At 39.1% G+C, this 17,159-nt stretch overlaps 1 protein-coding gene across 16 annotated transcripts in view; it reads right to left on the bottom strand.

Annotated features, from left to right (window-relative positions):
• Positions 1 to 17,159, bottom strand: part of RBM6 (RNA binding motif protein 6) — a 70,951-nt gene that overhangs the window by 34,820 nt on the left and 18,972 nt on the right. For all 16 annotated transcript variants that reach the window (XM_087887673.1, XM_034440864.3, XM_034440873.3 and 13 more), the window contains exon 6: positions 5,944 to 6,017. In XM_087887673.1, the coding sequence (XP_087743799.1) occupies positions 5,944 to 6,017 (74 nt within the window). The remainder of the gene's footprint in view (positions 1 to 5,943; positions 6,018 to 17,159) is intronic.

The raw sequence follows: 17,159 nt of genomic DNA, 5'->3' as shown, positions 1-17,159 counted from the left end.
GATGTGTGAAAACTAAGTGAATTACAGAAGTAATTTCCCACTTTCCCACATACATGGAATCCCAAATATTTTCTTGGGCCTGAATCTTTGGTGCATATAAGATGAGAAAGCATACAGGAGCCTGGGGCTCTTTTCCCCTTGTGTCATGATTGGCTAAAGTATGTTCTTACTGAATCAATAATAATAAACTCCAATTATTTTATTGAAAAAATATTATCCTTGCCCACTTTGGGGTTGGTATTCTACTGGGTTGACAGACACACAAAACAAACCTAGCTAGAACAATGACAAACCATTTCTCCTAGTTACCAACAGATATTCATTAAAAGTCTTCTAGTGCGCCTTTATGAATTATGATTCAAAGAATCATAATTCAAATACATTCAGTAACCCTTATTTATAAGCCACATATTCTAATGCTTTTTACTGAATGTATGTCACATAATGAAAAATGTGCAATGAATCAGAAATGGATCACCCAATCCTGTAATATATTCCAGCGACAGAGCTACAATTTCATCTACTTCATTTTTGCAAGATCCTCAAGGCCATAATATGTACAATGACCTATAAAAGCATCCTTCAATTTTTGTAAATTAAATTAATTTGGACTTCATAACATAAACTGAACAACAAAAAATGAACATAAAGAAACCAATACTGGAAATATTTTCATCTTTATGCATTCAGCAAATTATGAAGTTTCATGGACTGAACTCTTGAAAAAAAAGATGTTTTATAAGCAGCAATACAAGTAATCCTCAACGTATATCAAGTTGCTTAGTGACCCATTTTGACGGACCTCCCAAAAGGTACTTATGACCCAGCTCTGAAGTTCAGAAGGCCAACCCCACCCCCGTGGTCACATGGTGCATTTCAGGAGCTTGGCAACTGACCTGCACTATTTTATTTATTAAATTTATTTATTTATTTATTAAGTTTGTTTGCCAACCATCTCACCAGGACTCCCGGAGGCTTACAACATTCAAACCATAAAATACATATATAATTAAATACAATAAAAATACGGATTATGATTAAAAGATTGGGAGGGAGGGTGCAGAATATTCGGGGTGGGAGTGGGATCAGCTATTAGTCCATCAACCACCTCCAGCATGATACTGTCCCATTGGAGCCCCAAGCCAACAAGCAGAGCCTGGTCTTTAAGATCTTGTGGAAGGTCAGAAAGGTGGAGCCAATCTTACATCAGGGGGCAAGATGTTCCAAAGGGCAGGAGCCACAGCAAAGAAGGGTCTTCCCCTGGACCCCGCCGGAATTTCCTGACTGATGGGATCGACAGCATGCCTTCTCTGCCATTTAAGGATTTTTGCAGCATTCCCATGGTCACATGACCACAATTTATGATGCTTCTGCATCAGTGCAGAAATGCCCCACAACAAACAATGGCTTCGCTTAACGATTGCTGTATTCATGACTGTAGATTCCCTTAATGATGATGGTGATTAGCTTAACAATTGCCACAAAAAGAGGTTTTAATATCAGGTTGGTCACATGATGACCTGCTTTACAATCATCATGGCTCAAGACCATAATAGGCAGGCTCTTTTAGTAGAGGACAACATGTACACAAAAGGAATAAACAACTAGTTAGCTTTTTAAGTCTTACGTTTCCATCCACTGTCTTAATAAAAATACGTCAATGACTTGCCTAGGTCATATTTTTAAAATTCTTTTATCCCACTGTGGGAGTTAATGTTTTTTTCCTAAAGATAAAACAAAAATCACATGAAAGAACCCAATGCCTTCAGAAAAAAAATGAGCATTCAACAATACCAATTTTAATTAATTAATTAAATACTATTAAGTATTTCATTTTCAGGGCTGTTCTTTAGCAGAGAAATGAAAGAGTTAGATCCTAAGCGGTGAAAATGCTTACGTGGAACATGAATTCCAGTTAGTACCAGTGGTGGGATTCAGCCAGTTCGCACCACTTCGGGAGAACCGGTTATTAACTTTCTGACCAGTTTGGCAAACTGGTTGTTGGAAGAAAGCATTAGGGCAGAGAACCGGTTGTTAAATTACTTGAATCCCACCACTTAGTACATATTTATTCATACAAGATTTTTTGTAGTTTGTCCCAGTAATGAATTTTGAAAACTGTTATCTTGCAAACATACTGATATGGAAACACCCACCCACGCCAAACCAAGCAACAGACAACTTAAACCATGCTATCCAAAGACAAACTTTGTACAAATCCTTAAAAGGAACACAGGATGCTCAGGAAGCTTGGTTGAACATAATGTATGTATAACAATAAAGGCAGAGATATCACTTATAGCTTGCGTCATTTGCTTCATCACTCTGCAATAAATAATTACACTATTGCGAATACCAAACTCTAAACTTCAAATAATTCCCTCTATTCAACGTAACAGTAATTCAGCAGAAATTTATTATGTTTAGGTTTTGCCTTTCATTCATTGCTGCCTTTATTAATGTAGCCAAACAATGTTTCTAAAATGCCTGGGGAAATTTCAACTTTCAGTTTTAATCCAATCAGCTAAAACAGACCAAACTGCCAGAAAAGTTTATATTAGAAAAGTTTGTATTAAAAACGGGGAACAGAAGTTTTATATACAGAATGAAATCCCCAGGAATCTAAAACATTCATATATTCATGGAGAAAATCTATGTAGTCACGAAGAGTTGAAAATGACTTGATGGCATATAATCATAATCTCTCTCTCTCTCTCTCTCTCTCTCTCTCACTCACACACACACACACACACACACACACAGTCAGTCAGTCAGTCAGTCAGTCAGTCAGTCAGTCAGTCAGTCAGTCATCACTCCAGGGTCACTGAACAAAATCAAGATGGACCTGGTCAATCTGAGTTAATAATCAAAACGCCACAAAATTTAATCGTAATATAAGTACCAAAAAAATGTGCTTAGCTGGAATACTCATTCCCTTCCCCCGCCACCCCTATCTCTGAGTTATTTGAAAGAGATGGATGCAATATATGTTTCTTCACTTGCAAAAGGAAGCTCAATAGGCTATTATTAGGCTACTCAACTGAAAAGAACTCAACATATCAATAAATATTTTCGATAACAACTGGTTTAGGCCACACTTGAATAAAAACTCAATTATCTTTTAAAGTTTTCTTATTTTTTTTACAGAATTGAACAATATCCTTCACTAAGTTCAATCTTTTTAGAAGTTACGTAAAACTGAATTGCCCAACATCAATAAACTGAGCAACAAAAGTTATTGTTTGAATTAATTATGGCTCCAAAACCACCAAATCATAAGCTGTGGACTGTAGAAATACTTTCAGGTTACCTAAAATGAAGTATGATGTATCATAAACTAGAAAGAGAATGAGGGAAGACGAGGCTGCTTCCATTTTTTGGCAGTTTGGTGATAAAAATGGGTACTGAACACAAAATTTTGTGGTTGGTTCTTATCAGTGAAACCTTTACAAAACACTAGTCATATTAAACATAAGACAGTATTTTCTTTGCTGGTATTTATATCACATTTGTAGGGTTCATAGGCAATTGCCTGATGGTCAACTGAAAGTACATTATACAACTATTTTGTATTTCCCACCATTTAAACAGCCAATTTGGTATAATGGTTAAGGCATCAGGCTAGAAACTGGGACGACTGTGAGCTCTAGTCCAACATTAGGCATGAAGCCAGAGAGGTAACTGTGGGCCAGGCACTCTCTCTCAGCAGTAGGAAGAAGGCAATAACAAATCAGTCTTGAAAATCTTGCCAAGAAACCAAAGGGATTAGTTCAAGCTATTGTCCAGACTCAACACATGCAGATTTAAAAAAAACAAGAACACATTTAAATCCAGTGAAATTAATATTCCACTTCTTTTACAATGATAAAGGAAGCTTAGAATTTCAGTGTTAAGCTTCTGTTCAAACTGCTTCAGAACTTTTATATATGGAGAAGACGTAAAAAGGATGGTTATCTTATCATTTTAACGGCTTGAAATTACTGTATTTTTCGGAGTATAAGATGCTCTGGAGTATAAGATGGACCTTAGTTTTGGGGGAGGAAAATAAGGGGGAAAAAATCTGCCTCTGCCTACCAGCATCCATGGTATTCATCTGGCTAGCATCCTGTCAGTGTGTGAGACTATTTGGAAACAGTATTTGCTGTGTGAGCAACAAGGAAGGAGACAGCAAGTAGCCTGGGTGTGGCTTAGGTCAATTGTTCTAAAGCTGCATGCTGTGCTGATCACTGAAACTGAAACTCCTCTCCTCTGCTTGTGTTTTGCTTGCTGCTGCAAACTCTGACAGTCCTTGCAGCAAATAGCGAACAGCCAGGTCAGCTTCAGCACATTATTGCAGCCTGATTCAGCACGAGCAGCTGATTGGCGGGTGGATTGGCTTCCCGGAATACCCCAATCAGCTGTTCCAGGCTGCAGGGATTGCCATAGATCATCGCCTCTCCTCCATGCCTCGCATTCTTGGCTACATTCGGTGTATAAGATGCACCCAAATTTTCACCCTCTTGGGGGAGGGTATCTTATACTCCGAAAAATATGGTAATCTTAAATACAACTGTGTATTTGCTTTTAATTCTACTGAGGAAGAATTATATATTACAATAAATGTAGAAGAAAAACAATAGGCCCATTGGAAAATCTGGCTGGAGTTCATTATCTACAGGGACAGCAACTTCATAATTCTGCCTTTTTTAAAACTACCAAATCTAAAATTCTAGTTTAGTATTGATAATTTGAACAATATAGGAAAGAATTGTGTTAAAATGGGATAAAAATATTTAGCACTGCAATGCTTAAGTATTTTATGATTTTTTTTGGCAGTTGGTGAAGTTTCAGTGTGGACAATGATAAAATTGAGATATGTGTTGACAAAAAGATACTCTGACACTGAAAAGCTGGTCTGATTTATCTCAGCCACACTTGATTCAATTATGAATCTGAACAGATGTTAATATTAACTTATTAATTTAATTTGTTTAAAAATGCATCATTTCCTAATAGGAAATTAGTCTAATGCATCATTAGACTAATAGGAATTTAATGAGAAATGTTATCAATTCAAAAATGGGCCTAGCTGAAACAACATAAAGCATTAGATGATAACGTTCATACAGTTTCTATATGTGAAAAATACTGGGCTCATTTTCAAAAGAAAGGCATCTGTCTTAATTATCTCAAATATCTTAATTTATGATTTTTACTTATAAAATTACCAACATGAGAATCTAGCCCACACTATCACTGAGTATATAAGGGTGGTTTCTTATTTCTTAAAAAAAAAAAAGAACATTAAAGATATTCAGATTAGCCAGGTACATTTGCGGTATACTAAACCTCTTTTGAGTAGCTTCAACTTGCACACAATTAATATGAATGCAGGCAGACAATATAGTTCCATATATCTGCACCAGATAAAATCACATAAACAGATGGAGCGAGAATGCAAACAAGATTTTTCACTCAAAACTGAGTATTAATGTCTAGCATAAAACCAAAACAGGTGCAAGTATATATTCAAGCATATAACAATGTTGCTTACAGAATAAAGAGTTTGCAATACAGTCAAGATTGTCAGTTTGCTGTGACGCAGTCAAGAAAGTAAAACACCTCAGATTGAATGCTTATCTTGAAATCCACTAGATACGCAAACTCACAAGGACAACCACCAGAACTGGGAGCATTTTCCTTTACTACCACACTTCGAATCTATCACGCCAGCAAAGCATGAACATGTGAGTGTAGATAATTCAGGAAAACTGTGAGATTTTGTAGTGAAAGATTAAACCTGCTTGTATTTCTGGAAGATGTGAGGATATTAGCTGCCATAATGTACATTTTGGAATAAAAAGCCTTTGTCTGAATTTTGCTTTTAAAAAAAAAAATACTAAGTGTTGTCCACCCCACAAAAATATTCTTCTAGCAGCATTTTCAACCGAAGTGTAAAGCAACCTGGTTGGCTTCCATGCAGGCGATGGCCTCTTCCAAGAGGGAAAACTCCACGCAGATATAGCCATAGTTGTAACCTGGGGACAGCATTTAAATACAGACGGGATTTGCGTTAGTGCCAGAAAGCCATATTTTTAGCATCCATTTCCCCCATTCCCATAGCACAACCCGGTTATCACCACCCTAGACTCCCCACAAAACAAAAGCAACAGTTGATGTTCTTTATAGCTAAGTTTCAACTCAGGTTTGGTCTCAATAGTGTCATAAACCTAGTCATTTTCACTTATTCTGAATTTCTCTAATATAGTACTATAAGCAATTTGGACTTAAGGAAAGTGTAAATAGACATATACTCAAAGAAGTAAGTTAGCACTTCAGAACTAATCTTATTACAGAAACAGTTATCTATTTCACAAATTCAGGTTATTGGAATCAGCTTCTAAACCAATACATTAACCATGTGAACCAATAAAACCCAAAGTAGTTTTTAGCTTATTTTAACTTTTCTCTTGTAGGTAGGAGTCCAGAAATCTATTTTCATTCAAAGTGTAGAATAAAATCCAGAAATTTCTATCCTACCTTTAAATTATAATCTGATTTAATCCAATGTTCTGATATATTTTTAATATCTTAAAATACTTTTATTCTACACAAAGTCAAACAACTATTGGATTTGTTTATGTCTTTCTTAAAGAAATGATTAACCATTCTATATCTTTTTTGGTAATGAAAGTTATTGTAAAAAGGAATACACCTATCTGAAAGAAGAATCAGACAGGTACATAAAAACATCCTTACCTCAAAATTATCAAGGACTCATAATCATCTAAATTAAAGCCAAGGTTTACTCAAGGGAAGATGTGCCACTCAAGGAAACAATGCAAAGTTTTCATGGCTGAAACTGCAAGAATTTGTTTGTACTAATACAATTATAACAAACCAGAGACTATTATGTGATGGAAGCTTCAACTATTCAGACCCCCTTTTCCACAAAAAACTCATACCATAAATATGATGTGTTCTGTCCTAGCTCAAATGTCACACATGAATGGAATAGAATTAAAGTCAACTCTGTAGTAAAAAGAAGTTAAATGAATCCAGTTAAAATGTGAATATGGTTAGCAACTCAATTTGACATGGATGTACCATGTATTTATATTTATTAATAGATAATGTGTCCATGTGGCATACATTCACTACATTTTTAATTATACTCAAATTTATATGTCTGTTTAACCTAAAAACTCTAAGGGACTAACAATTCCCTATTACAGTGATTACATTTAAAACCACAATACATTTATCAAATACAATAAATCTAACCAGCTCTGCACCTTCTAACCAACTTTAGGAACATGCAGAGCATCATCCCATTCCATCTCCAACAGCCAACAAAACAGCCAGGTGTTGACTGCCTTCTGAAATACAAATATAGATAGGCCATACTTATTCCCAAAGAAGTCCACAACAGAGAAGGCTCCTCTCAGAAGCATTTCCCATAAACATACTTTCCACTGTCTTATACTTATAGGCTGAAATAAAGTTTAAAGATCGAATTGAACATCCTGAATTGCAACCAGAAGCTTATCAATGTACTTCCCACAATATCTGTCTCATACGGGTAAATTGGGAATTGGGAAATAACCTACTATCATATAAGCAACTGCATTTTGAACCAGCTATAGCTTCTAAATGATCCTCAAATTCTAATAGTCTAGACCGGGGGTCAGAAACCTGCGGCTCTAGAGCTGCATGTGGCACTTTGGGCCCTCTCCTGCGGCTCCGTCAGATGATCCCACCACTGGGTGGCCCCTCCCCTCCCCTCATTCCTTGCCTGCCCTGAGAAGAGAAGGGCGACTGCAGCAGATGGAGATTTCCTCCGTATTCCAGAGCGGGAGCGAAGCACCCCTCTACTTGCCTCTTTTTCCGGCCCTTGTTGGTACTGTGCACACTTCGGCCGCTGGGAGAGACGCATGACTTTGCTCTGCGCCGAGACACTGGCTGGGCTGCCCAGCTGCAGCCAATGCTGCGTGTTGTAATGGGCTCCAGGAGGACGGGACGCTGTCTCCCCCATTGTGCAGCGCGCTAAGTTTAAGTGCAAGAGCAGCAAGCAGCCACGGAGGCAGCGAGAGGAATATGGGGAGACACGTGACTTTCTCCGCCCCGAGACACCAGCTGGGGCACATCTCCCCGTATTCCTCTCTCTGCCTCCGTGGCTGCTTGCTGCTCTTGCCTTTAAACTTAGCACGCTGCACAATGGGGGAGACGGCGTCCCCTCCTCCTCCTGGAGCCCATTACGATGCAGAGCATTGGCTGGGACGGCCCAGCTGGTGTCTCGGGGTGGAGAAAGTCACACGTCTCCCAACAAGGGCTGGAAAAAGAGGCAAGTAGAGGGGTGCTTCACTCCCGCTCTGGAATATGGAGGAAGTCTCCATCCTCCGCAGTCGCCCTTCTCTTCTCAGGGCAGGCGAGGAGTGAGGAGGGGAGGGCGAGGGGCGGGGGGGGGCAGCCAGCCGACAGGGAGCCACAGCAGGGGGACGAAAGAGCTTCATTTATCTGGGAAAGAAAGAGAAAGAGAGATGGGAGAGAAAGATGGAGGGTAGAGCCAAGGATTTTGTTCAGTATCTGTATGACAAAATCACTCAGATTCAGGAAGATCTGGACTCCAACTGGGTAGTCTCAGGGGAAGGGACTGGGGCAGGTCTTGAGAATGTTATCTGGGATGAGTTTGATCCTGTGACCCCTGAGGACGTCGACAGGATTCTGGGCAGACTGAACGCGACCACTTGTTTATTGGACCCGTGTCCTTCCTGGTTAGTGCTGGCTTCCCGGGAAGTGACACGAGGCTGGCTCCAGGGGATTATAAATGCTTCGTTGTGTGAGGGTGACTTTCCCACTGCCTTGAAAGAGGCGGTGGTGAGGCCACTCCTCAAGAAGCCTTCCCTGGACCCGGCAATGTTGGTAAACTATCGTCCGGTCTCCAACCTTCGCTTTGTGGAGAAGGTTGTTTAGAGTGTGGTTGCGCAACAGCTCCCCCAGCACCTGGATGAAGCGACGTATCTGGATCCGTTCCAGTCGGACTTCAGGCCCGGGTACAGCACAGAAACGGCACTGGTCGTGTTGGTAGATGATCTCTGGAGGGCTCGGGATGGGGGGTGCTCCTCTGTCCTGGTCCTGTTAGATCTCTCAGCGGCTTTTGATACCATCGACCATGGTATCATGCTGCACCGGTTGAAGAGTTAGGGGTGGGAGGCACTGTGTTGCAGTGGTTCTCCTCCTTTCTCTCTGACCGGTCGCAGTCTGTGTTGACAGGGGAGCAGAAGTCGACCCCGAGGCCCCTCATATGCGGGGTGCCACAAGGGTCGGTCCTCTCGCCCCTCCTGTTCAACATTTATGTGAAGCCGCTGGGCGAGATCATCCGTGGTTTCGGGGAGAAGTACCACCAGTACGCTGATGACACCCAGCTGTATATCTCCACCCCAGACCACCCCAACGATGCCCTTGAAGTGATGTCCCGGTGCCTGGAGGCCGTGCGGATCTGGATGGGGAGGAATAGGCTCAGGCTCAACCCATCAAAGACCGAGTGGCTGTGGTTTCCGACGTCCCGATATAATCAGTTGGTGCCATCACTGACTATTGGGGGCGAATCATTGGCCCCCATGGAGAGGGCGCGCAACTTGGGTGCCCTCCTGGATTCACGGCTGTCTTTAGAAGAGCACTTAACGGGAGGATTTTTTATCAGGTTCGCCTGATTCGCCAGTTGCGTCCCTTTCTGGATGGGACTCCTTACGCACAGTCACTCATGCCCTCGTCACCTCCCGCCTGGACTATTATAATGCTCTCTACATGGGGTTCCCCTTGAGGAGCACCCGGAGGCTCCAACTGGCGCAGAGTGCGGCCACGCGGGTGATAATGGGAGCGACATTATGTAACACCCCTCCTGCGCGAGCTGCACTGGCTCCCAGTGGTCTTCCGGGTGCGCTTCAAGTTTTTGGTTACCACCTTTAAAGCGCTCCATGGCTCAGGACCTGGGTACTTGCGGGACCACCTACTCACCAATAGCCTCCCACCGGCCGGTACGCTCTCATAGAGAGGGGCTCCTCCGGGTGACATCGGCCAAACAATGTCGACTGGCAGCCCCCAGGGGGAGAGCATTCTCTGTGGGGGCACCTACTATCTGGAACGAGCTCCCCCCGGAGATACGGAGGATCCCGGGTTTCTGCGCACCTTCCGCCGCGCTCTAAAGACCTTTTTATTTCACCAGGCGGGCCTGGCCTAACTTTCTCCCTCTTTTTAAACAATTTTAATAATTTTAATATTTTTAATACTCAAAAGTTTAAATTTGTTTTAAATTGATTGGGGTTTTAATTTGTCTGGGACAAACTATTTAATTCGATTTTATTTCTGCTTTTTAAATTTTGTATATATGTATTTTATTGTTGGCTCTTCACCGCCCTGAGTCCTTCGGGAGTAGGGCGGTATATAAATCAAAGTAAAAGTAAAGTAAAGATGAGAAAGAGGGAGGGAGAAAGAGAGAGGGGGGAGAAAGAAAGAGGGAGAAAGAGGAGAGAGAGGGAAAAAGGAAGGTCGGTAGAAAGAAAGGAGAAAGATGAGAGGGGGAGGGAGAGAGAGGGAGATAGAGAGGGAGGGAGAAAGAGAGAGAGAGAGAGCTGTTTAAAAGAAAATATCTGGAGCGACAGAACCTGGGTCAGTGTGGCTGGAGGGTGTCATGTGACTGGATGGGAGTGAGTGATGTTGAGTTGGCCACGCCAACCCAGGTTTTGTGGCTCCCGGTGTTTTGTTTTTTGTGGGAAACTGGTCCAAGTGGCTCTTTGAGTGTTTAAGGTTGCAGACCCCTGGTCTAGACCATGGGTGTCCAACCTTTTGGCTTGCCTGGGTTGCACTGACTGAATAGGAATTGTTTTGGGTCACATGCAAAATATAATATAGAATATATATATATATATATGACTAATAATGTTAAAAGTTTACAATCTTCTGAGGACACATTACTAGTTGTCCAGGGCTGCATATGGCCCATGGACTACGGTTTGGATATGCCTGGTATAGACAGGTGAAAAAGATCAGTAACTGTTAATAAAGCTCCACCCATTCCAGAAAATGTCATAACTAGTAATACCTATGCCAAAGCTACACAAACTTTCCAAACCATAGGTTTCACTTGTACTTCAACCAAGAGCCATTAATTTCTAGATTATGAACCTGCTTTCTACATAGGGACATAATCCCTTCTAGAGAGTCCAAGATGGACAGAAGCTTCTGAATAAGCAGCCACTCCACCTTGCAGAGGTTAAGCCTCAAGCTTTTTCTCCCTACAAAGACTCTTAACAGTCTCCAGGTATCAGGACAGGGATATGACTGTACTTCTTGTTGAGCCTCAGGTAAAGATATACCGCTTTACCACAGGCTGACATATAGCTTCCAGATGTTAAATTATTACGGTCCATGTTGATTTATATGCAATGCCAAAAATTTCCCCAACACTTGGTGCAAAGTTTCCTATTAAAAGTTACATAGAAATGCTGATGAGAATAGAACTTCAATGATGCCCTAAATTACCATACATATAAAACAACATTTAAACATATATATCATAACATTTAAACCAATGGTGAAATCTAAAAATTTTTCCTACCAGTTCTGTGGGCATGGCTTTGGGGGGAGGGGGGTCATGTGACTGGGTGGGTGTGGCTATGTAGTCATGTGACTGGGGGGGTCAAAAGACAGAAACTCACTTTAACAATGTCCTGCTGGAGCAGGGGGTTGGACTAGATGATTTCCAGGTCCCTTTCAGCCCTGGATTGATTGCTGTGCTCTTTCAAGGTATCCTCTGAAGCTATGTCTAGTGCCAGGTTTGTGGTCCTTCCTTCCTCTCTTTTTTCCCTCCCTTTCTTTCTTTTTCTTTCTTTCTTTCTCTTTCTTCCCTCCTTTCTTTCTTTCACAGCAGCCCCCCACCCCCCATTTTTGGCCTAGCAGGCTTCAGGGAAGCCTCCTGGGAGCAAAAATGGACTTCCCCCAATAGGTAGTAAAAAATGCTTTAAAAAGTAAAAAAAAAAAAAAAAAAAAAAAAAAAGGTTCCGAGGATCACACAGCACAGCTGATTGTCACAGCTGATCGTTGGAACTTTTTTTTTACTTTTTAAAGCATTTTTACTACCGGTTCGGTAAACCAGTCTACATTTGTTACTACCAGTTCAGGCAAACTGGCCTAAACAGGTAGCATTTCACCCCTGATTTAAACCTATAGGGTTACCAAATTATATATGCATGTTTATCCCTATTCCACATTGTTTGTTTTATGTTTGTTTTATTAAATTTATATACCACCCTACTCCCAAAGAACTCAGGGCGGTGAACAGGCACAGAATAAAATACATAAATACAAAAGTTAGAAACAATTTAAAACCAAATTAAATAATTTAGCCCAAGACAATTAAAAAACCCCATAATTTAAAACAAATTAAAATTTCAGTTTAAAAAATTGAAAAAAGGGGAGAAAATTAGGCCAGGCCAGCTTGCTGGAATAGGAGGGTCTTAAGAGTACAGCGGAAAGTGCGCATTTGCTGCTGGAAGGAAAATGTACATAACAAATGTAAATATTGTTTCATATTTACAAGAAATAGGATGCATCATAGTAGTCTCATTTTAATAGCATCCGTAGACTGTAGTTCTGCTAATAATATTGGTATGCTCCAAGTTGTTAAATTCCAGATAAATAATCACATTCAAAACAAAACTAGAAAATCACTGTAACATCTTTGTAAAAAAAATTAAAATTTAGCTGTGATTATGATGTACACCAGGGATGTCAAACTGGTGGCCTGCATGCCGGATGCATCACACGTAAGCCAGGCCTACCCCAGCTCCACAAATTGGGAAAATGTCGTGAAACATCACGTGACATGGCGAGTTCGACACCCATGATGTACATTATACTCAACAGAAAGAAATCCCATGGTAAATACCAAAATGATAGAAACATATAAAATTACTCATGGTGTGGTGAAGTTCTCTCTCTCTTATAATATTAGAGCTTAGTGAAGCAGAAAGACAGGAGATTTGGGCAAATAATAAAAGGAACTTCTTCACATATTTATTTATTTATTTATTACATGTATTTATATGCCGCCATTCTCCCGAAGGACTCAGGGCGGCGAACACAAGTTAAGAAACAAATACAATAAAATCATAATTTAATCCAAATAATTAATTAGTAGTAAATAATAAAGCCCGGAATCAGTCTCAGCCTATTTATATTGTAGAACATAGCTGAATTAGAGACACACCACTAGAGATTGAGATAACCAGCATTTAAAATGGCTTTAATAGGAAAGCTATTAAATTGATAGAGGATACGATTCTCAAGATATCATGATAACCATATATTACTAGAAACGTTTTACTTCTCAGAATGACAGAATCAGAGCTTGTCATGAAGCAACCACTGACATACTCTATTCATATACAGTTCTTTTCTGATTTAATTAGAGTTTGTTTTGCTACCTGCTGAGATTTGAACCAGAAATATGAGAGCATGTGAAGAATAAAACTGAGCAAGAGCTCAAATTGATATGATAGGGACTGAAGAAATACATTTATATGTAATTTGAAATATTTATCCGTAGCTAAATCACACATCACCATTATCTGTGAGGATAATGTTTATTATATTAATACTCGATCTTGTCAGATAAAATGTCTCAGTGGATAATCTTTTAAAGACTAATAAAAATTACCCAATTTATATTGACTATAATACAGATGGATCTGATTCCATGAAGAATAATTTTTTTGAATTTTACCCCACTACATATTCTCCATCATGATATCATAATGCAACTTTACTTTCCCAAGCATTTAGTTCTCAAAAATTATTTAAACATAATCATTTGCTAGATCTGGAATCACGATTTTTGCCTCATATGATAGAACCCTGTTTGGTTAGTTATCAGTATAGCTAGCAATAAGGCAGGAAAAAGTTGTCAAAATGGCCATTTTTGTGTTCTACAAATCTTAGGAAAAGAAGTGAGCTGCTATCAAGTCTTGCATTTTAATAATTTTCTTCTAAGGTAGAAGAAAGTTTAACTATATAAACAATTACTTCATTCAATATGGGCAGATGCATATTCTCCCATTCCCATTGAGATGCTCAATGAACTGAAGAACTGAAAAATTATTCAGTGTACTATAAAAGAATATAATGGAAAAGAGTAACCAGCAAACGTTCCTTTTCTCTTGTGTATATATATCTGGCGATTAAAGACAGAAACAAGCCAGATTTCTAAATACTGCAAAAAACAGGTAAGTTGCTTTAACATTTATAAGAATCTTAAATCAGGTTTTATTAGGGTAAAAAGTGACACCTTATCTCTTTTGAATTTCACTTGATAATTCTTCTGATCAAACTAAAGCATCTTCAAGGTGCCCCTCAGTAAATGAGCAGTAAAACAAACAAATTGTTCAGGTCTATAAAATATTCAACTTTTACAATAGACTTGCTTTATATTTACTACACTTTCCATTCCGCCCAATATGGGAATATCTCTAAATGGATTACAAGTTATTTATAATTTTTTAAAGCAAACAAAAGCAGCAAAGTAAAACAATACAAATAGCAAAGTACAATTAATATTAGTTCAGGAAAAATGTAGAATATAAATCCACTAGTTCACAATTATGGCCATTTAAATCAGAGTACAAATGCCAGGGGAAAGAACAATGCCTCTGACACTGAAACTGTATTAATTCAAGGGCCTACCAACATTTCCAAAGGAGAGTAATCCAAAATTCCACTACCAGAGGGTCTTCCATGTGGAGCTACTGATTTTACTTCCCTTGAAGGATGCATCTAGAAGATGCCCAACAAGAATCACTAGAAAATATGAGCAGGCGCATATGGGAAGATACATTTTAAAGATATATTCTCCTGATGTCGTTCAAAGCTTCAATAAAAACACCACCACCAAAATCTTAAATTGAGATCAGAAATATATCAGCATTGAAAATAGCTGAATAAGACACATCACTAAACACAAACTCCACTTTTCTGGGATTTTCATCTCAAAAGATTCACTACTTAACAAGTTTCAAAATGATATAAATGATGTAATGAAAATAAGAATGTGCATGTACTTACTACACTTTTATAGATTATCCTATTTTAATATGCTATTGTTTTTTTTATATATAGAAACTTTATTGAGGTTTTTTTTTTTACAAACAAATATGCTAAATATGCTTTAATATGCTATTGTATCTCCTGTAATAATAATAATAATAATTTTATTTCTATACCGCCCTTCTCCCGAAGGACTCAGGGCGGTGTACAGCCAATTTAAAAACACAAGACACAACAATGATTAAAAATTAAAATAATTAAATAGATTTGGCTGGTTTAAAACCCCAAAAATTTAAAATACCCCAATTTAAAATTATTATGTTGATAGCCCGGCCTGGCGGAACAACAGGGTCTTCAGTGCGCAGCGAAACACCCAGAGGTCGGAGATCTTACGTATTTCCAGGGGCAGTTCATTCCACAGGGCTGGGGCTCCCACAGAGAAGGCCCTCCCCCTGGGTGTCGCCAGCCGACATAACTTGGCTGATGGCACCCTGAGGAGACCCTCTCTGTGGGAGCGGACTGGTCGGTGGGAGGCTACTGGTGGCAGAAGAGGGTCTGTACTTACTACTAATAATTAAGTTTCCACGGCAGCTAAAATATTTTAGTGAGAAAAAATCTTCCAAAAATAAATTATATTTTGATGGTTGTCTATAATTTGACCAATGCCATACACATTGATATAAGGAAATGGGAATGCATTTGCTATACAATCTTTTGCAAATCTAAGTTAGGCAATATCATATCTTTTTGATACAAAATATGCAACGCCACAATGAAAATGACGAATAGTATTTTTAGTCCACGTGGATCCAAAGGATGACACAGACTGTAGCTGACAGTAAGTAAACATAGTTTGACACTACTTAAAGCATGCTTATGCGCTGCATTTTCTTCACACTTGCAATAATTTTTTAAAAAGCAAATTGTGGACAGCTATGCTTTTTGCAGCACTGTACAATATAATGACCTTATCTAGATTGCAGTTTTATAAGCGCATTTCCTGCACATTATTACTTACTTATAATATAGTTTTCCCATATCATATAGCAATTAGCGTATACACTAACTATGTACTACATACCATGTAAACAGAATATATGCTTACCCAAAACATGACTATCCTATTCTAATTTTTTACATATATAATATAGAAATATATGGGACCTTACATGTAAAACTATGTTTAAAGAAGCTGGCATACGTTAAGAGAGACAGACATGAATTTAGTAAACCAGCGGGCCTCAACCTTTGCGGCTTGGCAGCCTAACTGAGTGGGGAGAAACTGGCCACGCGAGTGGCGGGCCAGCACACACATGTGCACAGCTCCTGTCATGCAAGCGAGAACAGAAGCGTTCGGGGTGTGGTCTTGTGGCCTTCCACTCACGTGGCCCAGTTGAGAAAAGGCCATGGCCCGGTAGTGGGTTGCAGCCCACAGCTTGGGAATCCCTGTAATAAGCTATACCAAGTAGTTTTTATTTCTATTTTCACATAATATTTGCAGTGCTGTGCATCATGTGGCAATGTGCACATCAAGATTACAAAACATCAGGAAACACTCAAAAAATAGAACTTAGGTTTGACCATGAATAATTTTTATTTATCTTAAATTTATATGCCTCCCCCCTTAAAGATAAAACAACCAGATTATACAGAACAAGGTGGTTTTACCAGAAGTTTGACATTATTAATATTTACAAGGCCCCAAAATATAAAATTATAAATAATACTAGTCAGGTATGTTAGAGGAACCAGACTTCAAACTAATCAGAATATTATTGTTGCGCAAAAAGTATACATTTGAAGGGGAAAAGGTTTTCCACAATCTACTTTCTAAAAGTCTTGCTCATTATTCAAGACTTATAAGTGTTATAAGTTCTTACATAAATATAAGAATTAGCTCATGGCTTTGTGTTTGGTAAAAGTTGCTGGATTGAGTTTTTGCTTTCAAATAATGAACTTAGATTAAAAAAAAATGTGTAAAGATAGATATTTTAATTCTGGAAAATTATTCTCTTTCATGCTAAGAGAAGATAGGTCACATAGATATAAGTTAAATACACAGAAATTTGTGGGATAATAAC

The sequence above is a fragment of the Pantherophis guttatus genome, chromosome 2 (assembly GCF_059756535.1).
Source record: "Pantherophis guttatus breed Tessera chromosome 2, ASM5975653v1, whole genome shotgun sequence".
Classification (NCBI taxonomy): Eukaryota; Metazoa; Chordata; class Lepidosauria; order Squamata; family Colubridae; genus Pantherophis; species Pantherophis guttatus.
This window is presented reverse-complemented; position numbering and strand designations above follow the sequence as displayed.